The 16703-nt window shown below is 36.2% G+C and overlaps 1 protein-coding gene across 1 annotated transcript in view; it reads right to left on the bottom strand.

The window, feature by feature from the left end:
- The window catches only part of LOC130242926 (zinc finger protein 236-like), a 77408-nt gene extending 62536 nt beyond the window's left edge, over nt 1–14872 (bottom strand). The window contains exons 1-8 of the mRNA XM_056474887.1: nt 14784–14872; nt 11744–11871; nt 9357–9521; nt 8465–8643; nt 5542–5669; nt 5262–5434; nt 2948–3073; nt 1140–1310 (exon numbers count right to left, since the gene is read on the bottom strand). Of these exons, the coding sequence (XP_056330862.1) occupies nt 1140–1310; nt 2948–3073; nt 5262–5434; nt 5542–5669; nt 8465–8643; nt 9357–9521; nt 11744–11871; nt 14784–14835 (1122 nt within the window). The 5' untranslated portion in view covers nt 14836–14872. The remainder of the gene's footprint in view (nt 1–1139; nt 1311–2947; nt 3074–5261; nt 5435–5541; nt 5670–8464; nt 8644–9356; nt 9522–11743; nt 11872–14783) is intronic.
- Between the last annotated feature and the right edge of the window lie 1831 nt (nt 14873–16703).

Here is a 16703-nt window from a genome sequence, read left to right on the forward strand (position 1 = left end):
GGGTCGCAGCTGGAAGGGCATCCACTGAGTAAAACATGCTGGATAAGTTGGCGGTTCATTCCGTTGTGGCATTCCCTGATGAATAAAGGGACTAAGCCGAAGGAAAATGAATCGGTGAATGAATTATTCGTATTTTCTTTATGCTTGGATTTTTCACAGGCTGCATGAGACTAAAACTTTCTTATAATTTCAGCAGTTCCACAATTTTACCCACAAAATAGCCTAAAATGTTCCTAATATTACATAAACTAAATTATTAAACAGTTTTATACATTTTTTATATTTCCCAAGTGATATTTAACAAAGCAAGAAAATGTTTACAGTAATTCCTATTATATTTTTTTCTTCTGAATAAAGACTTATTTCCTTTCATTTGGGTGGGATAAAATAAATTTTAATGAAAAATAATAATTAATAAAAACAATTGTTAAGTTCGATATTATTAGCCTCCTTAAATATTCACTTTGGGAAATATCAGAAAAATAATTTTTAAAAAATCTTATAATAATAATAATATTTATTCCTTAAACTGTATTTCAAGACCCCACTGTGCAGCCCTAAACAGTAAATATTTTTAATTAATAAATGAATTAATTGTATTATTTTTAAGAATAAAAAATGTTAACATTTTTAATTAAATAAATAAATAAATAAATAAATAAATATTATTTAAACATCAAAGTACTTATGAAAAATATTAAATATTTAATGTTTTCATACATGTCATTTAACTAGTAACCAACATCAGAGAACCGTAAATGTGAAAATATGTTGCTTAATAATTATAAAACATTCACTGATAATTTTAACAATTTTTTTGTCCTCGGACAAGAAATCAACTTGCATATAGATGTAAGATCATGGCAAGTAAATAATTATAGAATTTTTACTAAGGGGTTTTTACCCTGTATGATTAATGAGCATTAACTAACTGTCATGGCAGCAGATATGTTTGGATCTTTTAGAGCCTAAGTGTAAGTACAAAAACGCATGGATTACCATGAAATTAGATTAGAGTATTTCTCATGCCATCTAATTGGATCAGACAATCATCTGGCACATGCTTCATCTGGGTAAGAATTTTATCTTTCAGTTTCATATTACATTTCTTTCCTTTAAACAAAAGGGTTGTTGGTTACCTGTAGGATGTCCTGGTTGATGGCTGTGCCTATGGTTTGCCCAGGTGGAGGTGGCTGAGCACTGTCTGCCGTCACGTGGTCAGAAAGCTCCAGCAGCTGTTGGATCACATCTGTCACACCCTCTGGCCCTTCAGACCCCACTGCACTCTGATCAACCTGTGCATTTCCTTTCTGAAAAACACAGCAAGTCAGTCATCCTTTACAGATGCAAATAGGTTAGAAAAACTATAAAAAGGCTTATTAATTTTACAAAATGTCATTGTATTCCTCTTAGTCAAGGTCATATATATATCCTCACCAGCCACTTTATAAGGTACACCTTACTAGTACCGGGTTGGACCCCCTCTTGCCTTCAGAACTGCCTTAATACTTCGTGCCATTGATTCAACAAGGTATTGTAACTATTCCTAAGAGATTTTGGTCTATATTGACAGGATAGCATCACACAGTTGGCTGTGGAGCCCATTTGAGTACAGTGAACTCATTGTCATGTTCAAGAAACCAGTCTGAGATGATTCACGCTTAATGACATGGTGCATTATCCTGCTGGAAGTAGCCATCAGAAGATGGGTACACTGTGGTCATAAAGGGATGGACATGGTCAGCAACAATACTCAGGTGGGCTGCGGCGTTGACACTCAATTGGTACTAATAGGCTCAAAGTTTGCCAAGAAAATATCCCCCACACCATTACACCACCACCACCAGCCTGAACCGTTGATACAACGCAGGATGGATCCATGCTTTCATGTTGTTGACGCCAAATTCTGACCCTACCATCTGAATGTCGCAGCAGAAATCGAGACTCATCAGACCAGGCAACGTTTTTCCAATCTTCTATTGTCCAATTTTGGTGAGCCTGTGTGAATTGTAGCCTCAGTTTCCTGTTCTTAGCTGACAGAAGTGGCACCTGGTGTGTTCTTCTGCTGCTGTAGCCCATCCGCCCCATCCGTCTTTCTATCAGCTGGAATCAGTCTGGCCATTCTCCTCTGACCTCTGGCATCAACAAGGCATTTGTGCCCACAGAACTGCCTCTCACTGGATATTTTCTCTTTTTCTGACCATTCTCTGTAAACCCTAGAGATGGTTGTGCGTGAAAATCCCAGTAGATCAGCAGTTTCTGAAATACTCAGTAAAGCCCTTCTGGCACCAACAAACATGCCACAATCAAAGTCACTACAATCAGCTTTCTACCCCATTTTGATGCTCGGTTTAAGCTGCAGCAGACCGTCCTGACCATGTCTACATGCCTAAATGCATTGAGTAGCTACCATGTGATTGGCTGATTAGAAATTTTCGTTAACAAGCAGTTGAACAGTGTACCTAATAAAGTGGCCGGTGAGAGTGTGTGTGTGTGTGTGTGTGTGTGTGTGTGTGTGTGTTATATATAAAAATGAACAAAAAAAGAGATTTAAAATGTATAAAAATTGTATATATAAAAATGTATAGACAATTTTATAACTGTTTATTTATTTTATGTTTTAAAATGTTGATTAATCATATAATAAAAAAGTATATTGATAATAAATCACCTTTAAATGTATCTTTATTTCCACATTTAAAGGTGATTTATTAATATTTAGTTTGAATTATTAAATTGATTTTTCAATTTATTTTTAAGTGTCACTCCTGGTCCTTAATATGCAAAAGCATAACTAACAAAAATTATATAAATTATATGTATTTTTTTCTTTCAAGATACAAAACACCCAAGCATATTAAAACCAGGATGGGAAATAATACCCTTTTTAAAAAAAAGATCTCAGCATTAAGAATAAATATCTCAGGCAGGAACAGACTGTAATCACCTGTGCTGCTGGCTCTTCCACTTCCATTACCGATATGTGCATTTTGCTGATGTGAGCATTAAGGCTTCCAAGCTTTTTATACACACAGCTACAGTCCATACATGGGAAGAGAGGAACACCAGCCGCCTAAAAAACATAAAGATTGTTTGGTCACACTTTACAATAAGGTTTCATGAAGTCATGTACTCACTTACATGAACCAATAATGAACTATACCTTTAAAGCATTTATTAATCATGGTTAAGCATTGACTAATGCATGATTAAAATTCATTTTTGCACTGTGAATTAACATGAACTAACGAACTTTATTTCCATTATGTTATTACAAGACTGCTTGGAATACTCGATTCTGATTAGTCAGTCGCAACATTCCTAGTATCTTATACCAAGTTATTAGATGGCTGTCTGGAATACTCGATTCTGATTGGTCAGTCGCAACATTCCAGGGTATGTTATCTTGAGTTGTTACACGGCTGTCTGGAAAACTCACTTCTGATTGGTCAGTTACAACATTCCAAGGTATGTTATTCCGAGTTATTACACGGCTGTCTGGAATACTTGATTCTGATTGGTCAGTTGCAACATTCTAAGGTATGTTATCCCGAGTTATTACACGACTGTCTGGAATACCCGATTCTGATTGGTCAGTCGCAACATTCCAGGGTATGTTATCCTGAGTTACTACACGGCTGTGTGGAAAACTCACTTCTGATAGGTCAGTCACAACATTCCAAGGTATGTTATCCCAAATCATTACACGGCTGTCTGGAATACTTGATTCTGATTGGTCAGTAGCAACATTGCAAAGTCTCTCGAGGTATTACATGGCTGTCTGGAATACTCGATTCTGATAGGTCAGTCACATTATTCCACTGTATGTTATCCCGAGTTATTACAAGGCTCTCTAAAATACTCGATTCTGATCGGTCAGTCACAACATTCCAAAGGTTTGTTATCCCGAGTTATTACACGGCTGTCTGGAATACTTGATTCTGATTGGTCAGTAGCAACATTCCAAGGTATGTTATACTGAGTTATTTCACGGCTGTCTGGACTACTCGATTCTGATTGGTCAGCAGCAACATTTCAAAGTATGTTATCTCAAGTTATTACACGGCTGTCTGGAATACTCGATTTCGATTGGTCAGTGGCAACATTCCAAGGTATGTTATCCCGAGTTACTACACGGCTGTCTGCAATACTCGATTCTGATTGGTCAGTTGCAACATTCTAAGGTATGGTATCCCGAGTTCTTACAAGGCTCTCTGGAATATTCGATTGTGATTGGTCAGTCGCAACATTCCAAGGTTTAGTATCCCGAGTCATTACAAGACTCTCTGCAATATTCCATTCTGATTGGTCAGTCACAACATTTCAAGGTTTGTTATCCTGAGTTATTAGACGGCTGTCTGAAATACTTGATTCTGATCAGTCAGTCGCAACATTTCAAGATATGTTTTACCAAGTTATTACACGGCTGTGTGGAATACATGATTCTGATTTGTCAGGCACAATATTCAAAGAGTTATTCCAAGATAAAAACCACTGAATAACACAGGCTCTTCTGGGAACTTCAGTGAGCATGTTCAAATCCACATACTTAAATCCACATTCATATGTATCCACTTGTCTGTTCCACTATGGTTTTGGCTGTTTTTAACTGTTTGGCGCCTGTTAGTATATGCTCTATTCATCTGGTTTCATTTCTGTTAGCTTTGGGTTTTTGACTGTTTGGTGCCGTCTTGTGACTGAATAACCTGCAGGTTAGTGTATACTCCATCAGCTATTTTCGTTTCTGTCAGACTAGCGTTTAATTAAAGACTGAATAAACTATCAAAGCTCAGAACAACATTTTGTGTCTAACTTTTATGTTTTGTGGCAAGTAGCCGTGCAATAAGCGGGATAAAGTACTTCCAGGATGGTTGTTTTTGCAAAATAATGCACTCTTATACAACTGCATGTCAGGCTTTATTCTGCGATAACAACCTCCTAAATCAGGGGTCACCAAACTTGTTCCTGGAGGGCCGGTGTGCTACAGATTTTAACTCCTACCCTAATCAAACACACCTGAACAAGCTAATCAAGGTCTTACTAGGTAAACTTGAAACACCCAGCCAGGCGTGTTGAGGCAAGTTGGAGCTAAACCCTGCAGGGACACCGGCCCTTCAGGACCGAGATTGGTAATCCCTGTCCTAAATGTACTTTAACCATAATTCAACAAAGATGAATAAATCCTGTTTTAAATGTACTGTTCATTGTTTGTTCAGGTCAGTAAATGCATTAACTAATACAACCTTACTGTAAAGTGCTACCTGAGAGTGAACTCTCTGAACATGTGAATGCAGATTTCCTTTTTGGGAGAAAGATGCAGGACAATGCTGACACATGTGAGGTTTCTCCCCTGTGTGCCGCACCATGTGTGTCTGCAGCACTACTTTCTGGTTGAAGGACTTTCCACAGTGAGAGCACTTATAAGGCCTTTCACCTGAAACACAGAGAAAAAAAAACATGATCACACAGGCAACAGGGCAGATTCATGAAAATCTAAACATTGCCTCTTTTAAAGTATAAAAATGGTCTATTAGTGTTTACCTGTGTGAATGCGTATATGTCGAACTAGCTGACTGGGTTTCTTAAACGTCTTCCCACAGTGGTGGCAAATGTTCTTGAATCCCCTTCGATCAATGTTCTTGTAGTTTCTTGAACTTGTAATAATGGGCCTTAAAATGAATTCAAGATCGGATTATAAGCGACACAGCTGAACTTATAATAAGCACGTATTAATCAAATAAAAGTATTTACAATACATTTCAGTCAATTTACTTAAAAAGAAATCAAATATAAACAAAGTCAAAGTCAAAAACAAACATAAGCAACAACATGAAACACTGACAAGTTGGATGACTCTCATAAAAACATCAAGAATGTCCCACTGTGTTTTCGAACACACAGTATATCCATAAAATAACCACAAAATGGTTGGCCAGCCACAAAAATAATGAGGGGTATTATATTAAAAATGGACTGTTAACATTGTGAAAATCTTTCAAGAACTGCAATTTGAATATATTTTCAGAAATCATATGTCAGAGGTGTTTCTTTGCAATTAAAATAGGTCCATTGTATTTACTTGTTTTTGTGATCAGGCTCAGAAAAATGTATATTGTTTTATTCTGATGGTCCCTTTTGCACATTTTGTAGACTAGGGGCCCTATCATACAAGTGAAAAGGAGGAGTTTTGTTGGAGAGTTTCTATTTTGATAAACTAAAACAGACCACGCCATTGACCAACTAAAAGCTGCTTTGTCCAGCGCAGAGTGTGTTAGTTATACTAAAAAAATGCATATACATTGCTTAATACACACAGGATGTACAGCAATACACAAATATCTAAACATATGAAAAATAAATTAATTGTTTAAAATGTTATGAAAATTATTATTTTCTACATAAGTATAAAAACCACTACCACCATGCCTTCTTCATGTTGGGGGGCTTTTTTCAGTTTATTCATGACAATTTGCATTTGTATAATGTTATTATTTTTAGCAGTATTATTTATTATATGGATATTAATATTTGTTTTAATAAAAACTAGCTTAGATTTGTCCATCTGTCGGGTTTTGGAAACGTCTGCATCACCATATGGGGCATGAGAATAGGACGTGTGTTTGTACATAGTTTTTTGACCACACTTAGTTATTATTGTTCATTTATTAGTTTGCTGGAAATTAGAACTGAATTTAGAAATAGTTTTGAAACAAATCTTTGCGCTTAACAAACAAAATTAAATATGTAGGCTGATGGATGTCTTCAGTGGAGTGAGCTTCCACCGTTTCCTTACTCCACCAAAATAAAGAAGTAAAGAGTAAAAGCAAAGAGAAAGTAAAGAGGCCGAATGGAGGAGTCTCGTTCTTTATCCTCGCTGCAGATGGTCTGTTTAACTGTTTTCTTGCTAGTAAAGCATTTAGTTTTTCCACTTACAAAGTCCGCCATGTAAATAGCAAATGTGCCATGGTGAGACGCAACTGACTATTTTAAGTGAAATTAAAGCATGTTAGACCATGTGCCAGGGCACAAAGCATATTTTTTCATCCTTAAGATAGCAAGAGTGGATTTGCACATGCCCTTAATGCACCATGCACTTTAGACTTTGTGCCTAGATTGTTAAAATAGAGCCCTCTAAGTTACATTGCCACTACACGCCAACTAATTCTCATTAGAGAGTTTGTAGACTGACTGTTTAATATCTACTAATACTGATACACCAACAGACATTCTCCTGGCTATCTTTGCAAGTTCATGTCGACACTAACCTTAACCTCTAATGCTGAGTTCAGACTGCATGACTTTCAAAGTAGTCGTGTCACAGACGTTTTCACACTGTATGACTATCTGGGCTAGCGTTTTGTCACTGCTTTGCTTACACTGCAAGATGGATCGGTGACAGGGGGTTTTACACTGCATGACTTTACAATAGGAAGAATTGCCGACAACTTTGACTCAGTCTCTCACAACCAAACACACCCGAGAAGTGACATGGAAACAACGCGAGGTAACGTAGTATATCTTGTAATATTAACTATGTATAATGAGAATGAAGCCTTCAGTGAGGCATTATTTAGTTCATCTGGCTTTTGAAGGGAATTAGCAATTTCCCCTCAACTTTTTTTTTCTTTTTCAACCCAGTTGTGGTATTGCTCAGATGACACGTCAAACAGACAAGGGTGCTCCTGCCAAAGTTTCCCTGGTTTTTCCTTCATTTCTTGGGTCCAAATAAACTGAAAATGAGCGCTTTTAACTTCATCTTCAACCTCCCACTGGCCTGCAGATACACACACTAGTGGATGCTGCTCTCTCATTGGCTGTAGGTAATTGCTGATGTTATTTTCAGTCAGAACTCATTTCACACGGCATGATTTGAATTGCCGACAGCTCCAGATATTTAGCATGTCAAATATCTCACGGGTGTCAGCGACTCATCAGTAATTTTCTCAGATCGCGTCTTTGATAGTTCACACTGTGTGATTGTTACTCGCGTGAACGAGCACCGATTTGCCTGTGATTTCAGCCATTTGTCTGCGATTTCTGCGAAAACATATCGGCGAGTCAAAATCGGGGCTGAAGTCTGAACTCGGCATAACTTAGAGTTTTCGAATACTCTAATGGGATTTAATAGGCATTTAGTTGAACTGTAACTTAAAATCAACAAAATGTGTTTAAAGGACAATCAAAATAAAGTGACACGAAAAAATGTATGTAGCATATCCGCTTCCAAATATAAAGAGTAGTTGGATATGTAGAGCTGTAGTGAAAAATCTTCAAAACATCAATTCTGTATCAATTCAAAGATTCTCAAAATGCATTCTCTCTTGAATTGATTCTGAGCTTAGCTTTAAGTTTATTGTCGTTTATCTTTATATAAATCATGTGTCAGTGATTTTTTTCTTCTTTTCTTTTGTCTGAAGACAACGGATTTATTCATTATTCATTAACAAACATTATTCCTCCAGACCTGATCTTGGCGTGGCTTTTCAAATGTTCTCTGAGCTGGTTTTGTGTCACGAACTCTTTGCTGCAGGTCTTGCAGGTGAACGACTTTGCTCCACTGAGTTCCTGCCGGTGTTCTTCCAGATGCACTGAAAGCTGACTCTGCAGGATAAACTCATCTCCACACTCAGAGCACAGGAAGTTCTGGCAACACAAAGCATACTATTAAACATTGCAAAAAGAGACAGCAAGACAACTGATATTTTAATTTTGGCACCTATTTTACCCCTTTTTCCAGATTTAAGATAAGTCTTTTGTGTCTCCAGAATGTGTCTGTAAAGTTTCAGCTCAAAATACCCATCAGATTATTTATTATACCTTTTAGAATAATGTATTTTCTGCTTTGAACACATTGTAGCTGTTTTTTATTGCCTGTTCCTATGATGCTAGTTCTCCCCGCCCACCGTTCCCACGTGCCTGTCAGAGTGTGCCTCAATCTCCGCCTCGGCTGCGTCAGATAAACAGCACAGTGACAGACATGAAGGAAGCAGATCTCACGTAATGTTTGTGAGAAATACTACAGTAAGAACTTTCCCAATGATTATTACTTGTTGTATTTGCTGCCGAGTTGCAACGATAAGTCACACACAATGTCGTTACAAATTTCATGCACGCACACACACACACCCACAGACACACACACACAGCGGACACAAAAGGGGCAGATTCAAAGAGTTATAAAACAATATTTGTGGAGTATTTTGAGCTAAAACTTCATATATACACTTATCAGACTACTTTTACATCTTGTAGAAGGGACGTAATAGTACCCCTTTAAAGATAAAATAACCAATCAAGTTTCAGTTTTTCCAAGGGAATATATTTCCCGTAGAATTAGGTAAAGGAAGATGTCTGACCTCTTCTTTCTCGTGTATCATCACATGAGCCTTCAGACTAGCCACTCTTGAGAACTTCTTTTGGCATACTGGACATTTGAGTTCACTGGTGGTGTGGGTGGATTTATGAAGGTCAAGATTATACTCCACATTAAAGGACGCCGGACACTGGTCACACCGATTTGGCTACAATCCAGAAAGAAGTGAAGAATATCGTCAACAGTTCATGAAAGGTTAAATTTACTATTACTAATACAACAAGACCAATGCATATCTAGAAGAAATCTTTATGACAGTAAACCCTACATTATACTGTTTTTTTTTTTTGCTCTTACTGTATTCAAGCGTTAAACCTAGGCTGCAATTTACCATTAAAAGCCATATCAAGGAGCTGTAAAGACTATGCTAACAATCACATTTGTGTTTTACGCTGAAAGGATTTGCAGGATCTGTTAAAATCTTGGAAAAAGCTTCTTTTTTCACGACCCTTTAAAATAAATGACTATTTCTGTTTTTTGTTGCAAATTATCTATCTATCTATCTATCTATCTATCTATCTATCTATCTATCTATCTATCTATCTATCTATCTATCTATCTATCTATCTATCTATCTATCTATCTATCTATCTATCCTTCATTAATACATACAGTGACAGAAATAAATATTGAACACGTCACCAGTTTTCTCAGAAAATATATTTATTGAACTTTTCACCGGATGTTGATAACAACCAAAGAAATCCATATAAGCAAAGAAAACAAAACTAATTAGTTTACAAATTAAGTTATGTGTAATAAAATGAAATGGAACAGGGCAAAAGTATTGAACACATGAAGATAGTGAGGTGTAGAAAGGCAGTGAAAGCCCAGACAGCAGCTGAAATCTCTAAGTAGTTCTTCAGCAACCCTCTGCCCTTCCTAGGCTTGTGCCGGTATTCGGTAATGCGATAAATCACGGTAATGAATATGCACGATATTGTTATCGCGGGCACTTCAAAATAACGTGAAAAAGAATAGATCCGAATTTATATTCTTAGAACGCACCTTAGCTTTTTTTCCATCAACTGCTTGAAGAAGCACTGCGTATATGCTGCGCAGAACTGATGCGCACTCTGATGTAAACAATCCCCACATGTAGAAGCACTGTGTGCACACAGCGCGCGCCGCTGCTGCCACTGCACTATAACCCTCACACGAAGAAGCATGGCGGAAGGAGGAACGCTGCCGACAATTTATCCCCCTTCAGCTTATTTTCCATCAACCGCTTGAAGAAACACTCCGTATATGCTGCGCAGAACTGATGCGCACTCTGATGTAAACAATCCCCACATGTAGAAGCACTGTGTGCTCGCAGGGCGCGCTGCCGCTGCCACCGCTCTCTAATTCTCACACGAAGAAGAAGCATGGCGGAAGGAGGAACGCTGCCGACAATTTATCCCCCTTCAAAAAGGGTAAAGTCAGAGGTTTGGAAATATTTTGGGTTTCAAAAAAATGCAGAGGGATTGCTGATCGAAGACGGTTTCCCTTTGCACATTCACTTTGATATAATTGCTCAAGTTTACTTTTATATTGTGAATTGTTTTATTTATATTTATTTGTATTTAAATGTTTGAAGTACCTTTAGTTAATTAAAAAGTTATTAAAGTTACTAAGTTGACGAAACTGAAGTTTGTGTTTTTTTACCTGTTTCTCTAGTAAAATTACAATATTGTGATAATACCGTATACCGTGATAAAAGCTCAATCAATTAATCGCAGCATGAAAATGTGATACCGGCACATGCCTAGCCCTTCCTCATTGTAAATTGATATTTGCTGCTTCAGTTCAACATCTAGGATGTAGATGAAACCAGGGTAGACATTTCAGCAAGACAATGATCCAAAACACAGCCAAGAGACTTTCAAATGGTTTCAGAGAAAGAAAACCAAGCTGTATAATGGCCCAGCCAATCACCTGACTTGAATCCGATAGAAAATACAAAAAGATTTGACAGACGAGACCCACAGAACCATCAAGATTTTTACACTCTGTTGAAGTCTGTGAAAAAAAATCAGACCGCAGCAATGCATGTGACTTCGTCTCCATATGAGTGAGGTGACTTTAAGCTGCCATCGCCTCAAAAAACCTTTTACATAAAGTATTAAATACATTTCAGTAGTTCAGTACTTTCTCCTTGTGTCATTCCATTGTTATTACACATAACTAATTTTTCTGTTTTTTTTAATGTTTGTATTGTTTGGATTTTAACCAAAATCTGTTTAAATTTCTTGTCAACAGCTACTTTAAAAATAATAAAAAACATGACGTGTTCAATATTTAATTTCACCAACTGTAACTTGTGTGTTCAAATGGCACCATCAACCCAGAGCAGATCTTTTTTAAAGATGATAATGTATAATCTCTTGCCTTATCATTGACTTCATGGTCTCGCAGGTGTCTCTGAAGTTGACTCTCACTAGGGAAATTCTGGGAGCAAATATTACATTTGGTTTCTGCATGTTTCTGGCTCTCTGAACTTGCTCCCTGACCTCCATCTGCAGAGCAAAAAAAAAAAAGCATTTAATTATTATACACACTGAAATAAACAGCCGCTCAACAAGTAGTTTCTCTAAATCTTAGTTTGGTTGTGTAAAAAACAAGCAGGAATATAGCATTTTAATGTTTTTTTAAAACAGAAAAATGAATAAAAAAATTGGAAAAACACTTGGAAAATGTGTAATGTCCTGTCATTAAAAATGAACCTTGATCAAAGAAAGGTCCTGAATTAGTCAAGTCTTTGCATTTTGATTGACTGATTTATAGATTGATTGACTGTAAATTAAAAAAAATTAATAGATAAAAAAATGACAAAACTTCTAAAAAGTGTGTGTGTGTGTGCGTGCGTGCGTGCGTGTGTTTCCACTGCTGGGTCAGCAGACTTGCACACAACACGATCCCTTTGTGGAAATGAGTGAAAACCAAAAGATGAGGAAAAACCATGACAGAAGCAAACATCTAGCTTACCAATTTAGACTTAAGGACCAACATATGACCATGATCCATGATAAAAAATTTCATGATAAGAATTTTATTAATTCGTGTCAGTAAGTGCAACTCAAGAAACATATTCACAATAAACTGCTTTGTTTGTTGAGAGCAGGAGCTTGTACCACGAAGCCAGATTAGCCGGCTAGCCATTTAAATTGCAGTTTAGTTTGCTCCAATTCTGGGTTTTAGATACCATGAAGGTTGCTCAGCTCAGCTCATCATGTTACCTAAAAACCAAGATTGGTGCAAACTAAACTGAAACTTAACTAGCTAGCCGGTTTTATGGTACAGGCCACAGGAATACCAGCGCTATCTCACGGCAATTCGTAAATTTTTGATTTAGTAGCTAATTAGTATGATCACATTCGTACAATTTAGTATGATTTGCTTATCCCCCATGACGGTTGGGTTTAGGGGTGGGGTTTGGTGACATGCCTCCTTTTTAAAAATCGTACATTTTCGTACAACTGAACTCAGTTCAAATTAGCCACTCGAGAGATCAGGATAGGAATACACAATATAACTCCATTAGGGTCTCTAAATCCCAAATATTTATTGAAACCTTTAGAAAAGTATTGATAAATTATTTTTCTGTCATATATCATTATGAAAAAGCATCAGCACTTCTATTGATTTAAAAAAAAAATAATAATTATGCCATCTGAAAAGGTTTCAGCATCTTCTTCCATAGTGCTTTCCTCTTAGTCAAAGCAATAAAAGCAGCTCTTGCACACTTTAATATAATAATAATAATAATAATAAAGAAACGTTCCAGTGTCCTGGTCACATTTTAGCCAGCAGTATGTTTTAATTAAAATCATTAGAAATAAAAATATTTCCCAAAATTAGTTTTATGAATTCATTAAGTACATGAAACTGACATTGCCTATGCCAGTGTTTCCCAACCCTGTTCCTGGAGGCACACCAACAGTACATATTTTGGATGTCTCCCTTTTCTGACCCATTAACTTCAGGTGTTGGAGTCTCTTCTGATGTTATGATAAGTTGATTCAGGTGTGTTTGATTAGGGAGAGGTTGAAAATGTGTGCTGTTGGTGTGCCTTCAGGAACAGGGTTGGGAAACACTGGCCTATGCAATATTGTTTATTATTATGACTATTTTTTAGTAATGTCCATTAGAAGCAACACATGGTACTCAACTTCTACAGAAAATAAAACAATTTACCTTGATTATGCTGTTCAAAGACGTAGCAGGTTTAGCTCCGCATTCTTAAACATCAGCAAACATTAAAAAAACAGTCATATATCATATGTCCCAGCCAGATGGCATATAATTACAATTATATAAAAAAATTTGCAACTCAATTCAAGTTTTGTATTGGTACTTTAAAGGGTTAGTTCATCCCCAAATGAAAATTCTTTTATTATTTACTCACCCCTTACTTTTTCTTTACTTTAGGAGTTTCTTTCCTCTGTTAAACACAAAAGTAAGTTTGAAAAGTGCTGAAAACCTGTAACCATTGACATCAAAAATATTTGTTTTCCTACAATGGAAGCCAATAGTTACAGGTTTTAAGCTTTCTTCAGATTATCTTCTTTAGCGTTCAACAGAAGAAAAAAAAACTTATAAGGGTAAATATCTATGGTTTGGAATCACATGAGGCTCAGTACATTTTCAGTTTTGGGTGAACTATCCCTTTAAATCCAAGATATTAAAATCATGCTACTGTTTAATTCAATATAATGTTAAATGACAGCTGTTACAGGTTGAACGATAGGTGTCCAGTCAATAACAAAGTAGCCCACCATTAGAGCCATTCAAGAAGAATGGGGACCTAATAATACCTAATAAACTTGGTTTGTTTGTTTTGACCAATGAGCTGGATTCCACTGGTCTGGGCTTTTCTCTTTTTAGAGGTGTTTTGGTCAATTGTCCACTAGTAAAATCTGAACCAGGGTAAACGGGAAGTTAAAACACAATGTGTAAATAGTATCACTGTCTCAGTGTAACGTTATGTTCTCCGTAATACAATATAAACACAGCTTGTATAACTGTCCGACAAGTTCTACCCCTCATTACAAATGTAGGGAAGCATTAGCTAACATTAGCAACCATTGCGGACGAGCTCAAAATGCGTTTAAATTAATAATCACTTCAACAGGGGCTGCTGACTAACATCTTTTAGCCTGACACACAACCACTCCGGTGATACATTCATTCTCCAGCACACGACCGTGTTATTAATATCATTCCGCCGCAATCACTCCTGCAGCGGCACGAAAACACAAAGATACACACACGCACGCACACACACACGCAATACTATATCCGGGGACTATATACACAAGCTTCAAATGATTTTCTCTAAACTTCTCCTGCGTTTTCGTCATGCACTGCGCACCTAAGCTGGTAGTTTGTGGTGTGAGGTTTTTATTCGTGAGGCTGTAGTGGACTTTACCGATTTCGCTGTCATCTTTAATCCTTTGTTTTCGTGGTCGGCCCCGCGGCATAGTTCCAGTTTATAGAGCGGGTGTAGTGTGAGCGATTTGGATTTCAAAATGGCGACTAGTTCAGTGAGCCGAGACGGTGCAGGCAACAGCGCCATATCACAGTGGATGATACGACATCTACCGGACAATTATTGATATTTCAGTACCTAAAATAAAGTGCAGTTTGGGTTTGTTACTAATATGCAAACAATGAATGAACGGTTGGTTCTTCTGGAAAATTGTAAAATGTAATTGTAACACTAAATCGAATAATTGATAAAAGGGCTGGAATTAAAGACACTGAAGAGAATTTATGAATAGACACTGGTGTCCACACTCAAAAAAGACTTAATTGCTCCTTGTTCAAAGTACTTATTTAAAATCAGTTGAAACAACACAATTCTTAAGCGGTTTTTGGAACCACCTAATTGTTTTATGTTCAATCCACTCAGTTAACTCAATCGATTTGTGTTGGGACAACATGACGGAGCTGTGTGCAACCCAGCATTTTTTACAGTGTAGTGACTTTGTAAAAAGAAATCTGTTTTTGGGTAAAACATTCTTAAACCATTGGGTTAAATAAATAAATAAACTTAATTAAAAAAAAAAAAAGTTGTTGCAGCTGTATCCCAATGTGATATTTAAAAAAAGTACTCCAGAGCTCAAACCTTGCAGTTTTCATCCCATATGCAATTTCACATAAGCCAGAACACAAAAAGACATGCCTGTAGAGTTAATACTAGTCATTATTAAAAAAACAAATCCATTAAAAGAGATCAGAACCAAAATGGCAGGTTTAGTGCTACTACTCACTAATTAAACTAATTTGTAGAAACATTATCACAATTATTAAAATAATATTGCATTATTTATTTGCATATTCTCGCATATGCAAAAAACAAACAAACAAACAAACAAAAAACCCACTATAGTAATTTATAGCAAGCTGATTCATAAAACCCTACTATGGTAAAGTGTGCTGTATATTAGTTACATCACTTTGTTAATGAATGTTACAGTATACTATATCATTAACAATAGTAAACTGATTAACTGTAATAAATACTGCAGTATACTTTAGTTTTACTAAACTATGGTGTATTGTAATGTAATATACCTAATTATGTATTAGTTCATTTGTTTATATTATCATATTCTCTTATGATAGCAACTATAAAATTACCACAGCAGATTAATTCAAGCACTAATCCTACTATAGTAGGATTAAAAACACTATAGTATTTACTATAAATTACTCTAGTATTTTTTTTTTTCGTGAAACAAGTTGCATCCATTTCAGGTCTTATGCCCTGCCAAGTTTCCTTATTTGTTCTTGTGACTTTCAACACAGGCCTGCAGTCAAACCAAAATTTTATTAGACCTTCAACCCTTTAGAAAAAGGTAATAAATAAATGACAAGAACTTGAAAGGCACAGTATGTAATGGATTACAATCCATCAATAATAACTGGACTTTTAAAAAGTATTATTTTTTGTTTATTGAAGAAATTATTTGGCCTATTTTTAAAAATGTGTATTATAAGCTACCTTCATGCACCTTGAATTGCCCCATGGGGACAAATAAAGTGATTTGAATTGAATAATAATCATTACTATTATTAATATTTTATTGATAACAATTCAGATAACTGTTAGTAAGACAATATTAACATACTATAAATAATTTAGCCTCACTCTGCCTCAATGACATTCTGAAATCTCCTTACGCCATCAACCATGATCATCAAATCTGACCTTCAAAAATGAAGTGCATTATATGAAGAACTTTTTGGTATAATGTCACAGTTTACTTTAATTTACTGTCATCATAAATCAACTATAGTGTTGTACATTCACTCGTTTGATGGCCTTTTTTTCATCCATACTCAC

This window comes from Danio aesculapii, chromosome 16, assembly GCF_903798145.1.
Source record: "Danio aesculapii chromosome 16, fDanAes4.1, whole genome shotgun sequence".
Lineage (NCBI taxonomy): Eukaryota > Metazoa > Chordata > Actinopteri > Cypriniformes > Danionidae > Danio > Danio aesculapii.